Source organism: Ovis aries, chromosome 2 (genome assembly GCF_016772045.2).
Source record: "Ovis aries strain OAR_USU_Benz2616 breed Rambouillet chromosome 2, ARS-UI_Ramb_v3.0, whole genome shotgun sequence".
Taxonomy (NCBI): Eukaryota; Metazoa; Chordata; class Mammalia; order Artiodactyla; family Bovidae; genus Ovis; species Ovis aries.
This window is the reverse complement of record NC_056055.1, coordinates 143,320,811-143,336,862: the sequence shown is the minus strand read 5'-3', so window position 1 is coordinate 143,336,862 and position 16,052 is coordinate 143,320,811. Positions and strand designations below refer to the sequence as shown.

General features: G+C 35.1%; 1 protein-coding gene across 1 annotated transcript in view; it reads right to left on the bottom strand.

Moving 5' to 3' along the window:
* The window catches only part of SCN9A (sodium voltage-gated channel alpha subunit 9), a 166,489-nt gene that overhangs the window by 34,750 nt on the left and 115,687 nt on the right, over positions 1-16,052 (bottom strand). Inside the window, exon 18 of the mRNA XM_027964893.3 lies at positions 3,328-3,448. Coding sequence (XP_027820694.2) covers positions 3,328-3,448 — 121 coding nt within the window. The remainder of the gene's footprint in view (positions 1-3,327; positions 3,449-16,052) is intronic.

Genomic DNA, 16,052 nt, shown 5'->3' with positions numbered 1-16,052 from the left:
AAGAGTGTATCCTTCTCACACCCTAATCCTGATTTTTTGATTTGCTAATTGTTTAATCCAACAGCAATACTATTAAAACCAAGCAGAATGAAAGAGTCATGTCATGCTCATAATTATACAGATTGCAAAGACATTTAGAATTAAGGATAGTGAAGAATGGTACTAGAACTGGGGAAGAAACCTGAAGTCTTGAACTATAACACTAATGACACAGAACTAAAGAAAGACAGAAGAAGAGGGAGGAGAAAAGGTGAAGAGGAATAAGGTGCAAACTGATAAAGTGGTAGTTATGAAGCTGAAAAGGCTCAATGGATGCGAGACTATAAACAACAAATCCTGTTACTGTTCGTTTTCACCAAAACACAATTATTCTGACTTAACTCACACATTTGCCTTGATTTTTCTGCTGCCTTTCAGGTAACAAAAACCTCTGAAGGCCAAACACTGCTCTAGATTGGCACTGATTCTAGCTCAACGCTTGTCAGCCAATCACAACTTGGTCAGGGTCATTTCTACTATAAGTAAACAAACTGTGGATTTCCCATGGAGACCAAGCCTGCTTATTTTTAACCCTTCATGTGGAGACTATGTATTTCTCGGAGGCCCCAAGCTTGGAGTCATCTTTGACTCTTCTAAAGAAAAGAAAGTTTTAACACCCAACATCTAATCCATCAGCAAATCCCTTCAGCTTTAACTTCAAAATATATTCAGATGCTCATACTCCCACAGTAGTTTTAATTTCCCATCACTTCTCACCTGGATTACTGCAGGAACATTCAGAGGTTTTCCAACTTCTGCCCTTGCTACCCACCCACCTGCTTATAAGATGACATGTTGTGAGACTTCTAAATAAGATTCGTATGTTTCTCAATACTCTTATGATCTGGCCTCTGTTGCATCTCTAACCTCAACTTTTACCAATCTTCCCCCCTCTCAATCTGTTCGACTCATACTGGCCCCTTGGTTTCGTTTTCAAATGCGCATATCCCCACTTCAGGGCATATGCCTTCCTTAATCTGCTTGAAACAGTCTTCCTTCATATGTCTGCTTCAATTTCCTTTAGGTCTCTGATCAAGTGTTACCTTTATAGAAAGTCCTTCTCTGATCACTCTGTTTATATGGTAGCAGGCTGCTCCCCTGAAGAAGGCAATGGCACCCCACTCCAGTATTCTTGCCTGGAAAATCCCATGGACGGAGGAGCCTGGTGGGCTGCAGTCCATGGGGTCGCTAAGAGTCAGACATGACTGAGCGACTTCACTTTCACTTTTCACTTTCATGCATTGGAGAAGGAAATGGCAACCCACTCCAGTGTTCTTGCCTGGAGAATCCCAGAAATGGGGGAGCCTGATGGGCTGCTGTCTATGGGGTTCCACAGAGTCAGACATGACTGAAGCGACTTAACAGTAGCAGTAGCAGCAGCAGCAGGCTTCTATCCCTCGACCTTGGTATTCCCATTTTCATTTTACTTCTCTAGAGCACATATCGTTTATCTGACCTGCTATACACTTACATATTTCATTTTTTTTTTTCAACTGCTCTGTCCAGTGCTCAGGCCTGTGCCTGGCAGAAAGAAAGTACTTAATGATTATTTGGTGATTGGATAAAAGAAGTAGATAAGCGGCTGAAGTTTGCCATTGCTCATTGGTTGCCCTGTTTAATTCATCAGGCTGAACCTCTTACCCCAGCAGGTCCAATGAGTATAAAGTCTTTAGTGGAACACAGGTGCTTAAAATGACGTAGCTAAGAGATGTGTGTTTGCTCATAGATTTTCTTTGGTGTTCTGGTCATTAAAAAATATATTTATCTATTTATTTAAATTTTTATTGAGGTGAACATACATATAGTATAGTATATATATATTTTAACTATATAGATTAATATTCTCATGTAATAGCCATGTCGGTCATGATATAACATTTTCAAGCACCCAGAAATCATCATCATGCCCTTTCCCAACCTGTACCTCCTAAAGGTAAGTATTAGTCTGACTTCTACCTTTATAGACTGATTTTGCCTATTCTTTTTTTGGCCTTCCCAGGTGGTGCTAGTGGTAAACAACTTGCCTGCCAATGCAGGAAACACCAGAGACATGGGTTTGATCCTTGGGTTGGAAAGATCCCCTAGAGGAGGGCATGGCAACCCACTTCAGTATTCTTGCCTGGAGAATCCCATGGACAGAGGAGCCTGGTGGGCTACGGTTCATAGGGTTGCAAAGAGTTGGACATGATTAAAGCGACTTTGCGTGCAAACATTCTTCTCTTATTCTGTCCATTTTTTTCCAGTTTTATTGAGATAATTGACAATTAAAAATTTAAGTTATACAACTTGTAAATATGTTACATTTACACTGTGAAATAATCACCACAATCAAGCTAATTAAATTGCCATCTCTTCATATAGTTACCAATTTCTTCTTTTTTTTCGGGTAATTAAAGACATATAAGATCTATCCTTTCACTGAATTTAACTCTACCATATAGTATTGCTAACTATAATCACATTGTTGCCTGTTATATTTTCAGAATGCATTCATCTTACACAACTGAAACTTTGGTTTGCAGCAAATTTTCAGTGTTGAAGGCTACAATTCATTGAAAATGTGTTTCTGTAATATCTCTTGTATACTAGACAAATTAGAGTTATGAATTTGAAAAGTTATGACTATCTCAAAGTTATTATATAAGTATTCTCATTGGTATTTTATAGGATTAAAATAGCCTTTGTAAAGTTTGATCTCAGTAAGATAGCACCTACAGTCTGAAATAGTTTAGCATTAATACTTTCCGCAGAGGGTTTAAGTTGTTCTAAAGTCCTTTTCTGATATAAAGCTGTAATTTGTTTGATAAACCCAACTTCTTTCTGGTTATCTTAGAATTTTAAGTCAGGGTCATTCATAAAATGTGTAGAAGAAATCTTGGTGCATCTGTACAAATTTAAGTTTACATGGTTCTAGTCAATTTAACTTTATTGTGATGCTGAAATACATGATGATACCCTTAAATGCCTTTCATAGGGATACTTTTAAAGGAAACTCCATGTGTTTTGCTTATAATTTGAGCAAACACAAATTTCTATTAATCGGGTATCACACTTATTTGCTTCTTTCAAAAACTGGCAGTGCTTTACAGCCTAACACACTGCCACTGTAAATTACTATTAGTAGCATAAGTGAGGAAACAGAAGCCTAGTCACAGAGCTATGACTAAATCAGCATGGAATGGAGTCTTCTGACAGTTTATCCATCAATCCCAAGTAAGCATTAGGTTTTAAGACCAAGGCCAAACATTAACAAATGGATGTTAAGTGAGGTCTCAATTTTTCTCTTACCATCTGTGAAACAGGCCTCTGGCTCATCTGAATTTACAGGCTCAGCCTCTGCCTCTTCTCCTTCTCCAGGCACAGGGTTATCAACTGTGCTGCACTCTGAGGAACTTGATTGGTTCAGCCTCTAAAAAGAAATCACCACCCCACCAGAGAGTTCATTTAGGGTTCAATTCAAATCTCTTGTTAAAAACCATATTTGATCATCAGAGTCATGCAAAGTGTTATGCAGAAAAGATTAACAATACGATGGCCATAAAAACATATAAACATACACTGAGGTCAGGTCACCTTACAATGCATCTATGCTTGATCTTTCTATCTACACATCCTGTGGAAAATACATTTCATTATTTTTAGTATGTCAACAATTATTAGGACAGAATTAGCCTGAAGGTACAATTTTTATGTAAACTATAACATTTGCAAAGTATTGACCACACTTTTACTTTGTTTTATGTTTAATATAAGTTTATATACACCAGTAATTACTATTTTAGAACAACTAGACCCTAACAGCAATAATATACATATGCCAAATTGCCAACACCTGATAACGGAAAGGTCTGATCTGACAATCGGCAGAAAAAGCTTGTTGATACTTAAAAGTTTAAAAAATAATAAAATTAGTGTAAAATGAAATCCAAACATATTTTTTCTATCATTGCTTGGATTTAAGAATATGTATCAGGATGATATAGATAGAAGGCCTTTCATCAAAACAAAAAGTCAAATACTGTATCGGAATCAGAATGTCAAAGCAATTATTCATCATCACCTATCTTAGTGATGGAATTTCAGGATATAGTAGAAGAGATCATAACTATTATTTATAATGTCAAGAGATAGTGGCTACTAAAGCGCGCACCACATGCAAACTCTGAAACAAAGATTCCACGAAATTGAACACGGCAGACCAACACACGAGAGGAATGAAATCGCTGTCATTATGATCATGAAACTGATCATAACACAAACAGGCTTTTTTCCCACCCAGAACTTTGTGATCAAACAGGATGCTTACACACACACAGATACACAGAAAGTTTTCGAAAAAATACATACAGCAACTGTAGCAAAACTCTGTCAAACCTTCCTAAAATTATTTTATAATGGAGCAGCACATCAATGGAAGAGTTCAATTTTCATTCTCATTTGCTAAATGACATGTGATTATTGGAAACTACTAGTTACTACAGCATGTAGTCTCTTATTAAGATTACAGCTTTACTTGTTTTTTTTTTTTTTTATTTAAGAATAATTCCAAAAAAATGCAAGTTTTAAAAAGGAGAAAACTCTTATTTCATTTAGATTTATTCTTCAGTCTCCTGAATTGCATTAAGATCACAGGCCCAGCCTAGACTATGAACTTTTAGTGAATGACTTGGAACCTAAAAGTGTGCTTTATGGGTACCACATTATATTCTCAGTGCTATTACTACCACACAGTATTCAACATCAGTAAAAAAAAGGCATTGATAAAGTAATGAGCATAAGCAATGAAGTAAGGAAAGCTATTTGTATAACTGAAGTAAAGAACTATGAATACTGTATTAAAATTACTATTAATACTTCTAATCTATATTAGCATAGAAGTATTTTTCCCACAATGTCAAAGATTTTTAAAATATTATGAATTAACAATATCAATATAAAATTTCATTTAAGAAGTAGGTTATTTAAACTGATTGTATTCATCTAAAATTATTTTAAAGCAAATACTAATTAATTATGAGACTGGATATTCCGTAAGACTTAAGGTTTTAAAATATATATTACTCCGGGAAACAATGGGGAAATTTGTAATTACTGATATGTCCTCTTGTGCCAACTATCACAAAACCAATTTTAAGTACCATATCCAAAGACTACAATTATTTGATACCCTCAATTCTTGACCTTTCAACTGTAAGTGAACCATCACGAGGGACATGAAAGACAAGACATTTTGATTCTGTGGAGCTGAAATCAAATACTGCCATCCTGAAAAAAAGTTACTGGCTTGGATTTGAGGCAAAGCAGTGGGTAAAACAGTTGATAGAATAAAAAACTCCTTACTGTCCTTAGCCAAAACATTGACAACTTGGATATAATTATAATGATTTTCTCTCACCTGGTAGTAACTTCTAAATAAAATGATTAAAATTTGCAGAATTGTAACATAGGTTAAATTAATAAAATCATCTCACTCTTCAAAAGAACATTAACAAAGCAGATTAATGACAAGTTAATTTATAAGTAAAAATTAAGATGATTTTATGAAGCATATCTTGCCATCGAAATGTCCTCCCCCCATAAGTTTTATGGCAATTTGTCAATGAAATTCAGAGTTTGACTCAGATTTTATATCATAAATGACAGTTATTCAAAATTATTCCTCACTGGAACATAAATTATCAAAATATTCAATATATCCTATAATTTGTATCACAAGTCAAATTCTTCTAGCTTTCAAATTCAATGTTTAGAATGTTTTTAGGAACTCAATGCTTTCTTGGGAAGGTACTAAGTATTCACACAGTAGTAATTTCAGTACTGTATATAATTTCAAATATTTATGTACATGTCCTAGCAATACAGATAGTTTAAATCTATTCAGCTTTTAAATTTAATACTTACTAAAGCAGAAGTTTTTTTAACAGGGTCAAAAAAGGATACCTTTAAATAGAAAGTCTTACATCTGTAACAAAGATTTTCTCTTGAAGATAAATTTTTCAAATCTCATAGTAGGTGTTCTGATTTTAACAACTGACTGTTTTTTTTATTCTTATTTTAGTATATAGAGAAGATCAAGTCAATTATTTGTGTTATTTTAAATAATTATATGGTTATTTTCATTTCTATAAACGCAGTCATTTGCTATTTAGCTTTCTTTCTTGTGATTTTGGAAATGGAAGAATAACTATACTATATTAAGAACAGTAAAATAAATACTTCGGGATGAAAAATTTCTCCTTTGGTTTTATAAATAGGTCATTTTATAATTTCATGTTGATTTTATTTTTAGTAAAATATGAAATAAACTTTTTGCCCATTCTTTGCTTGTCAACAGAGAATCTTTCATCTTTGGTGTTCTACACAGAAGTGGAAATAAGTGTAAAAATAGGATAATTTTTAGTAGAATCGCTAGTATAGTATAGGATAGAATAGGAAATATGCTAAGTTAGCATTCCTGCCTTTTTATTAAATAATAGGGTATTGACTGTAGATACTTTCTAATTTTTTCCTTCTTTCCTTTAAATAAAGTCTACATACTTGCCTCAAAAATTTCAAATGTACAATAGTATATGATGAAAAATACAAGTCCCCTTCACTGTCTCCCTGATTCTGTCTCCTTTAGGTAATTATTATACCATACACGTGTTTTTGACATAGTTTTCTATATTCAGTATAAAATACTATGTATTTATGTATCCATAAAATACTAAAGTAGTTTTGTAACATTCTAATCTTGACTACAAACTTCTGTAGCTATTTCACTATTGAAAATATGATCAAATTAAAGCTCAATTATTCTTCACGCATTTCCTTTTGATTGCCTTGAAGGTGTGCTTTTTACAAAACTGCATTTAAGAAGAGATTCTGTTAAATATAGGTGTCATATGAAAAAACTGCCCTAGGCTGGTCATTTACAAATTTCTTACTGACATTTCCTGACATAGACATTGACGTTGTAAGCCTATTTCATGCTAGTATGGATGCTCATTAATGTTAGTTGGTCATATTTTATTCTGAGAAGTTTGAAGTAGGATTGTCTAATAACTTGATAATCTAGCACTCAAAATCAAAAAACACTATCAACATAAAGCACTGAGGAAACACAGAAGTCAACAAAAGCCTTATTCAAAGAGGATGGCTGGTGTTGAAAACATCTCAAAGATGTCACATTTAAAGTACATATTATAAGGCTGTTTGCTTCACACAACAAAAGAAAGATGTTCTTTGAATAGCACAGTCTAGAATAGTTATCTCACCTGAGCATCGAATCAGAGAAACACAAGGGACAGGAAGAAGGTTGAAAGAAGCAAATCAAAAGGAAGGGCTGGCCATAAAAGCACAAAAAACTATGGGAAGCATTAGTGATAAAAAACCTCCACTGTATGTCAATAAGCAAGAAAGACTTTATTAGATTCAAAGACTTGATTAGATCCAGTATCACCCATCTTTTAACTTTACAGCCTTGTATTATAATTTATACATATAATGAAGTTTTTGAATCTGCAGTGAGTAAAATGGTAAAGTTTATAACAAAGGATCGAAGCACTTTTATAGAAGAATTCTATAGATAGAATTCTCTACTATGCTTTGTGTGACTAGAAGTCCAGTTTTCCAAGTTTACCATTCTATTACCGGATAACTTGAATTTAAAGCCAAAATATGCTCTCCTCTCTCTTGTAATTCCTCCCACCTTCTACAGAAATACACACACTACTCTCTTCAGCACTTTTAAAATTAGAGATTATCTATGATATTACTATTTGTATGTTTATTTGTTTTTATCTTGAGAGTAATGATATTTATTTTCTTTACATGATTTAGCTTCTGGGCCCCTTAAAGTCACCCAAATTCTGTTCTTGTCTCTCTGGAATTCTGTTTTCTCTCAAGATTATTTTTAAAAGATAACGCCCCAAGTTAAAAAATATACCAGATCAGTTCAGTTCAGTTTCCTAGCTCATCTGTGTCTGACTCTTTGCAACCAGACATCATTCATCAGTGATACCGGATAACATTCATCGGTGGAAAATTAAATATTTTTTCCTCTCTGTGGACTAAATTTTCATTTTGCTTCCATTTAGGTTAGCAGAAAATAGTTTATTTACTAGTTAAGTTCTTTTCTCACATAGTTAAGTGTGGAGCCCTATACCAAGGTCACAGATATGGAGCCCTGTACCAAGGCCACAGGATAAAAATCTCTGGAGCTGACCGCCCCCTAGCAATATTGGTCGGCCTATTCCTCATTGGGAAAGGAGTCAGAGAGACTATCACCCATATGGGGGGAAGCTACTGGGGCACAGTGAGCAGTGGCGCCTTTGGAGAGTTACACCAGAGAATAACCCTGACCAGAATTCCTCAGGTGCTTCCACAGCCATTTGCCTGTTTGCAGAGGGTCCTTATGAGAAAGAAGTGAGGAGGTGGGGGAAGAGACCCGAAGTCCAAGTATGACCACCAAAAATGTCATGGTCTGTGTGCGGGTTGGAAAAGAATTTCTAGACATGAGGCAGAATGAGAGGAGAATAATGTTTATTAGAGTGGGAGACACCATTAACACAGCAGGTTGGCTCAAGGGAGAGCTGAATCCTTTTGCAGGCTAGCAGCCACTTTTTAGTCTCAAGACAGAGAAAATTCCTACTGGAATGGTGGCATTGGGTGATTGGTTAGGATACTATGGGGTGTATAATAGGGTGGGCATTTTACTTAATATGGGATCAGGAAACTGGCCAGTTTAGATCCAGAGGCTCATGGAAACAGTTGCTATGGGGCTTGGTAGTTACAGAGATTTTTATCCTGTGACCTTGGTACAGGGCTCCATACCTGTGACCTTGCATAGGGCTCCACATTAAGGGCAACTAAAACACCAGCACTTTCTAAAATAAAGGACAAGAAAACAGAGTCTTTCCTTTCCTAGTGTTTTGTTTATTGCTATTAGAGAAGCTGCATAGACTTTTGGGGAACAGCTGTTGTTCATTCAGCAGGAAACCCACTTAACAGTTCCATCTCATGATCAAATGGTTTATAGTTTTAGACAACGGAGAAATAATGAGGTAAAATCTCAGTCACCACCAGGAAACTCAAAATAAAGCAAACACTTTACTAAAAGTTCTTTGTTTTCTTAAAATCTTGTACCTAGGGTAATTTCTGTCCAGTACCTGACAATTTATGTGACTGAAAGATATAATCTTGCATATAAAAACAAATAAAAAATGCAAAAAAGTTTGGTCATATAAGAAGATTAGACTGGTTTTAGACTTTCCAGCCAGATCCTACAGTTTCATCCACTTCTTTCTAATGGAAAATGGCATTCACCCTGGCATTCAAGGTCTTGAAAGGTAAAGCAACAATTGGTATTCAGGGGCTTTGTGCTATTTGCAGAGAACAGAATATAAATAGTTGGAATGCAGTGGGTCAAATCGGAAAGAATACCTTAAAACTTTCGGGAATAAATATTTAAACAGTTCTACTTTTGAGGCCTGCTAGAATACTGCAAGTTAGTAAATAAGGATTGAAACATAGGCAAACATGATCACAAAATGTGAGGTAAAAGCATGTACTCTGTGACTTAAGATCACTACATATTATCAATAATAAAAAAGAAATGATGAAGAACAAACTGCCTGTACCTCTGAACGATGCATACTATTTCCTGAAACTATTCACTTGTAAGGAGGAAGGACAAGGAATGACAAATTCTAATAATATAACAATGACCATTTTTAAAAAATATTCAGGATTCTAATATTGCAAACACAATGTAAAAATAGAATTTGGCACAGATAAAAACATATTTTTTTCTGCCAAAGAAAATGTTTCAAGTCATTCTTTGCAACTGAGCCTTTGTTTATCTGGAGAATGACCATTCCTTAATATGCACCTCATGTTTTCTAATGTAGTTTGATAACAAGAAAAAAAAGTAGTAATAATTTAGGAATTAAGCACACATACACACATATATATGTGTATATCTATATGTATTTCTAAAAATAGTTTTCTCAAAAACAGTGTCTTACCTATACATATATAGATGCTATTGCATATGTGTGTATCTTTACTTAGGTTCTAGGAGGAGGACTGACTACACTTTGCAGCAAAATAGTTTTCTAAGACAATATTGCCTCTAGATCATCATCAATCTGAAATAGAAAAATATGTCTTTTACTTAGGAATTCCTTTAAAATTAACTGCAAGTAAACTAGAACAAACTATATGCTTCTTTTTAAATTTGAACCTGAGCATCACTATTCCTAGAGCGTATCAACTTTAGGATAAAGTTTTGCTTTCATCATTGGAAACAGAAAACAATAATAGAAACATTCTAACAATGACAAATAAATTAAAAATATGAACTCTATTAAGTACATAAAAAAAGCATGATTCCTATTAACATGGGTTTTTCCTTCCAGTTCAGTCATTCAACAAGCTATACTAAAATTAAAACAAGATATTGTATCTGAATAGCATATTTATATATGTGTTAGACATTAGTTATAGCAATTCATATTAATCTGTTTCTAATTTTAAGAAAGTGTTTTATGTCTTATTGACAGATTTAGTGTCCACTTCATAATATGTTCCACTTAAACTTTTTATCTTCTTGAGGCTACTCTGTATATCTATCTCCTTATGAGATAATCACAGATATACACAGAAGATATCAAAATCTGCATAAGTTCAAGTCCCTTATATAAAAAGGTATAGTATTTACATATAGCTTATATACATCCTTTATACTTTATATATCCCTTATAGTTTAAATCATATCTAAATTACTTACGATAGCTAATACAATGTGAATGCTATGTAAACAGTTGTAAAAGTGCATGTAAATACTTGCTGGCATGCAGGTAATTCATGTTTTGCTATTTGGACTTTTCTGGAATATTTTTGATTCCTAGTTGATTGAATCTGCACATGCAGAACCTATAGGTACAGAGGGCCAAAGGTACATAATCAGAAACTTATTCTCATCAGTGTATAAAACTGATTCTGGAATCAAATTAATCATTTCAGGCATTTATAACTCATTCATTCATAGGCCCAGTAAATTATTAATGATACATTTTACATATGATCAAATAAAAATCAAATGTTAATTACTGAATCAATAAGGGAATAAAGCCCTAGTTATCATTTTGCTTAAAACTATTTCAAAATATATGCAAAGTTTGGCCTAGAAGCTAGGTCCTCTGTTTCTGTCTTCAGGTTTCTACATGCATACTCAGAAACTGCACGAGCCTCAATTTCCCTAAACTGTGAATAAAAGACTAGCACCAGAATGGTCCTTTCATGTTACAAGATTTTTATGTTTATACCTGAAATAATACTCTCACAAAATTTTTCTTAATAAAATTTTAATTTACTGAATTTAATGTGACAATTTTAATTTTTCCCCCGGCTTTACCGAGATGTAATTGACATATAGCACTGTGAAAATCTAAGGTAAACAAGGTGATTAGATTACAGGTATATACTGTGAAACGTTTACCACAATAAGGTTAGTTAACACATCCTTCACCTCACATAATCACCGTTTTTGTTGTTGTTATGCTGAGAATATTAAAACTCTACTCATCGCAATAAGCCTGACAAGTTAATATGATATATATCTATATATATACAGTTGACCCTTGAACATCATGGGGGTCAGGGCATGATCCTCCATGCAGTCTAATATCTGATTAAAACTTACAGTCAGCCCTCTACACTCACGGTTCCTCAGTATCCTCTGTTCCACAACTGTGGATTCAACCAACCGTGGATCATGTAATACCGTATTATTTACTATTGCAAAAAAATCACTTTATAAGTCGAACTATGCAGTTCAAACCCCTGTTGTTCAAGGGTCGACCGTATAGCTTAAATTAGGAGGGGAAGTTGATAGAGGTTTTTAAATTAAATGCTGCTTCGGTGGTTTCTGTTACATGCTCTACCTTATTTGTATAATCTATCCAATAAAAATCTATAGCTCATGCACTTGAAATCACCTAAGGACATGAGAGAGATATCAAGTGAGTCATCGAGAGAATAACAAAAATAGATAAAACTGCCCATGACATGCTGTGATGCCAGTTTATCTATGGCACAATTGTATATGTTTCTACTTTCTTGCAATGGGTCAGGCAGAGAGATTTTGTAGCTGAACAGCATGCATGACACTGAAAAAAAATATCATATACATATGTATGAATTTTTTTTTAGGTAACCTGTGTAAAAGTGGTCACATATGTCTCTGCCTGGTTAAAAGCACAGAGCTGCATCCTTGATGGATCCAGTTTGTTTTTACCCCTGTGAGAAGTAAGAAAGTTAGGTACTGAGGTATGGAAGTGGAGCATGATGGAACAGCTTAATCAACTGATTTAAATGTTTAAAGTCACATACCTGTAAGTAGAAATTAGTTATATTTGACAATGCATGCTATATGCTAAACACAAAGAAATATATTTGCAACACAGTAATAAAATTATGGATCATTCAACATAGACTGTAAACAATGAACTAAACAGTTATATCATTCTGTTGTTTACGAGATGAATTAAATACTGTAATTTCTGAAGGCAACCTTTTGCATTCTGTTTGCTCTTCATAACAGACATTTTAAAGGAAGTGATCCTCAAGTGGGGAGAGAGTGACAGTATGTGGTTTTGAAGCATACTCTAAAATTAACATTGATGATTTAATTTTGACATTTCAAATGATATTACATGAAAGGAATGTTTTCAAATTTATCAAACTATAACAATTAAGAAACATTGATTTAAACATCAGACCAAAATTTCACTGTTTTTAGACACATGAACAAATTCAATAAAGAGGAAAAAATTTTAAACAGCTTAGAACCAATCTGCAGAAAAATGATCTAAGTGAAATTCTATAGGGGTCTTTGTAAGAATCTATGCATAAAAAATAAGATCAAATGTCAGCTTCCCTCCAGAAGTATAATTGAATATTGCCAAATCAAATGCATTTCTGGAAAAATTAATATATTTTCTAAAATGGAATAATGAGAAGAAATCTAAACTGCCTGCAACTGCCTCTTAGTGGAAAAAAAACTTTACAAAAATCTTAGGAGAGACAGGCCTGACAACAGTGTAATAAAACCACCATATAGTAGAAACATATAAAATATTCAACATAAACCACCATATAGTAAAAAACATAAAATATTCAACCTCGATGATTGCAAATGTTTAAAATTTGTATCAAATCAATAAAAGGAAGCAATTTAATAACAAGTAAGCACACAAAGTTTCTCAAAACATGATGGCTTGCAGAAATCGAATACTGAATAGATGAATGGGTGGATGGATAAGTGAATAAGTGAATCAGATGAACAGTACGACTGTTTATTCCTCTGTCTGGGGTTTCCATCCCTACCACATTCACGCAAAAATATGATCTCCATTCTTTAATATCTAGCTTAGGTGCCACTTCCTTTCATGTGCCTTCAACCTAATTAATCCGTTACTCAACACATCCTCATTGGACTGGCTTCTCCTTCTCTCATGGAATATGCTTTGTTCTGCTTTGTGTTATATTTTGAAGGCAGATTGTAAGCTAATAAATTAGCACTAAGGAGGATTAGAAACTGAACATGAATCAGCAAATGCACAATACCATTATAACAGAACATCTGACTGTGAATTGCAGCATTACAGGGATATAACAGAGAATATATTCCTACTCATGCTTTTGCCTTTCCATGATATGTATTAGAGGTGGTTAAAGCCTGGAGTTCAAATTTAAAATGACGCCCAGAAACATCAGCAACTAACCTGCACTATTTCTTAATCCTTTAGCATTTTAGTTATCTGTAAATATAGATTAATATCACCCTCTTTCCCAGGTTGCTGTAAGGAGGAAAGTTATATAGCGTATATGAAAGTGGCTAATGTGTACATTCTCTCCTTGGTCTCTTTGTTTCTTGCTTTCATGTCCACTTCTCAAGTGCTTAGTTAGTCACCTGTCCTCTTCCTCCTGTGGTCCCTGTATTGTAGTGGATACTGTGGTGCACTGCCTAGATCTGCCTTTCAAACAAGCTACTCATTCCTCCACCTCCTAGGAGTATTGGCAGCTGAAGACTCATAGCTGAGTCCCTCTCTAGGAATTGAAATACAGAAGGGCGCTGCCTTACTCAAGGTCATACTCCCTTCCCTGGAAGAGTGGAGGGAGAACCTGCATCCAATGACTGATGGGTTCAGGCCACACAGGTCCTGAGCCCTTGCTTTGATTTGGGATTACTCCAAAGGCTCACACATACCAGCAATGTCTATAGAACCAGCTGAACCCTCTGCTACAACTGCAGAGCATGTCAACTCCTCCCTCTGCCCAATCAACTTGCTTCCATCATTTCATACAGGTGTTAGGTGTTTAACCTGAAAACACTACTCACAGTTGGTTTTCCAGGGAATCTGATCTAAAATTAACATACAAATTTCCAAGCTGTCTACAACTCTGAATTATCTTCTTAAAACCTCCAAATATCTACTGTTCACTATCACTTAGCTATCCTGTGAGTAGGGTACAATTAAGATGTCCCCAAATTAAACTGTCTCTCCCCTACCCCCTTAATATTTCCCCCCTGCATATTTTTAATAGCATCAATATCCATCCAGTCATCTAAGCCAAAACTCTTTATTATGAATTACTTTGTATCTCCCAAAATATATGTTGAAGTCCTAATGCCTGTTACCTTTGAATGTGAACTTATGTGGAAATAGGGTCTCTGCAGATGTAGCCAAGTTAAGATGAGGTCACTGGGGTGGGCCCTAATCCAATATAATTAGTGTCCTTATAAAAAGAAAAGACAGGAAGAATCCCATGTGACAAAAGAAGCAGAGATAAAGAGTGATGCGGCTGCTAGTCATGAAGGCTAAGGATGAAAGACCACCACCGGAAGCTAGGAAAAAGCAAGGGAGAATCCTTTTCAGAGCCCACTGAGAGAGCATGGCCCTGCTGACACATCAGTTTCAGACTTACAGCCTCTAGAACTATCAGAGAATACAGTTCTTACTGTACAAAGCCCCAGGTCTGTGATACGCTGTTATGGCAGCCACAGAAAATGACTATCCCCTTTGAAACAGCTCACAATTCACATATCCAGACCCTGAGCCCTTATGCTTTAGCTTGCAAGTGTCTTTGACTTATCCCACATGTCACCATCACTCCCTGACCTTGAGCCTTCATCAAGTGTCCTTAGGATGGTTGCAACAACTTTCCATCCTCTCTGCTTCCTCACCTTTATTACACTCCCAAACAAACTTCCTTTAAAAGTAGAAGTCTACTAACAACAAAGAATAACAAAACAAGACAAAGTTTCCTCTTTCCATTAAATAACAGAAACCAACTTCAATCTCCAAATCACGGTGAGTCAAGTCACTCAGTATTGGATTGGCTCCAATCGACCTCTGTTACCCACTGCTTCCTATGCGGCCATCTTCTCATGTATTTAATGGGTGTTTTCTGTATCTGGATGCTTCCACACAGGCTGGGCCCTTTACATCTACCAGAAAGGTGTTTCTCTGTTCTTCTTTGTCTCTGTTTCCCTCCCTTCCTCCCCCTCTCTCCCTACTCTTTCTCTCACCCGATGAATTCTTTTTATCATCAAAAATACTTCAACTGGCATCCCCATTGTGAAGTATTCCAATTTATTTTCAAGGTTAGTCACCCTATCCTTATCCTGCCTCAGCCTCTTTTAATTATTTTTATGTGTATTTATAATTTCTGATTTATGTGTGTTTTTTTAACTCAAAGGCAGGAACCTAGCTTTACTCTTTACCACTTACAACAACACCATAGACCAAGAAGACTCTGAACCACATCTCCTGAGGAAATGAGTACACTGCTGACATCTTTCTAGAATCCAGCAGGCATACGGCAACAAGCAGGTGCTTAGGAAATGGAAGCTGAAAAAATGAGTAGCCACAGTTAACAGAATATATACTCATGGATTCCTTTGCAATTTTTTCTCCCACAATAATCAAAGTGAATGAGGGCTTTAGGTGGCCTTCACTTCCTTT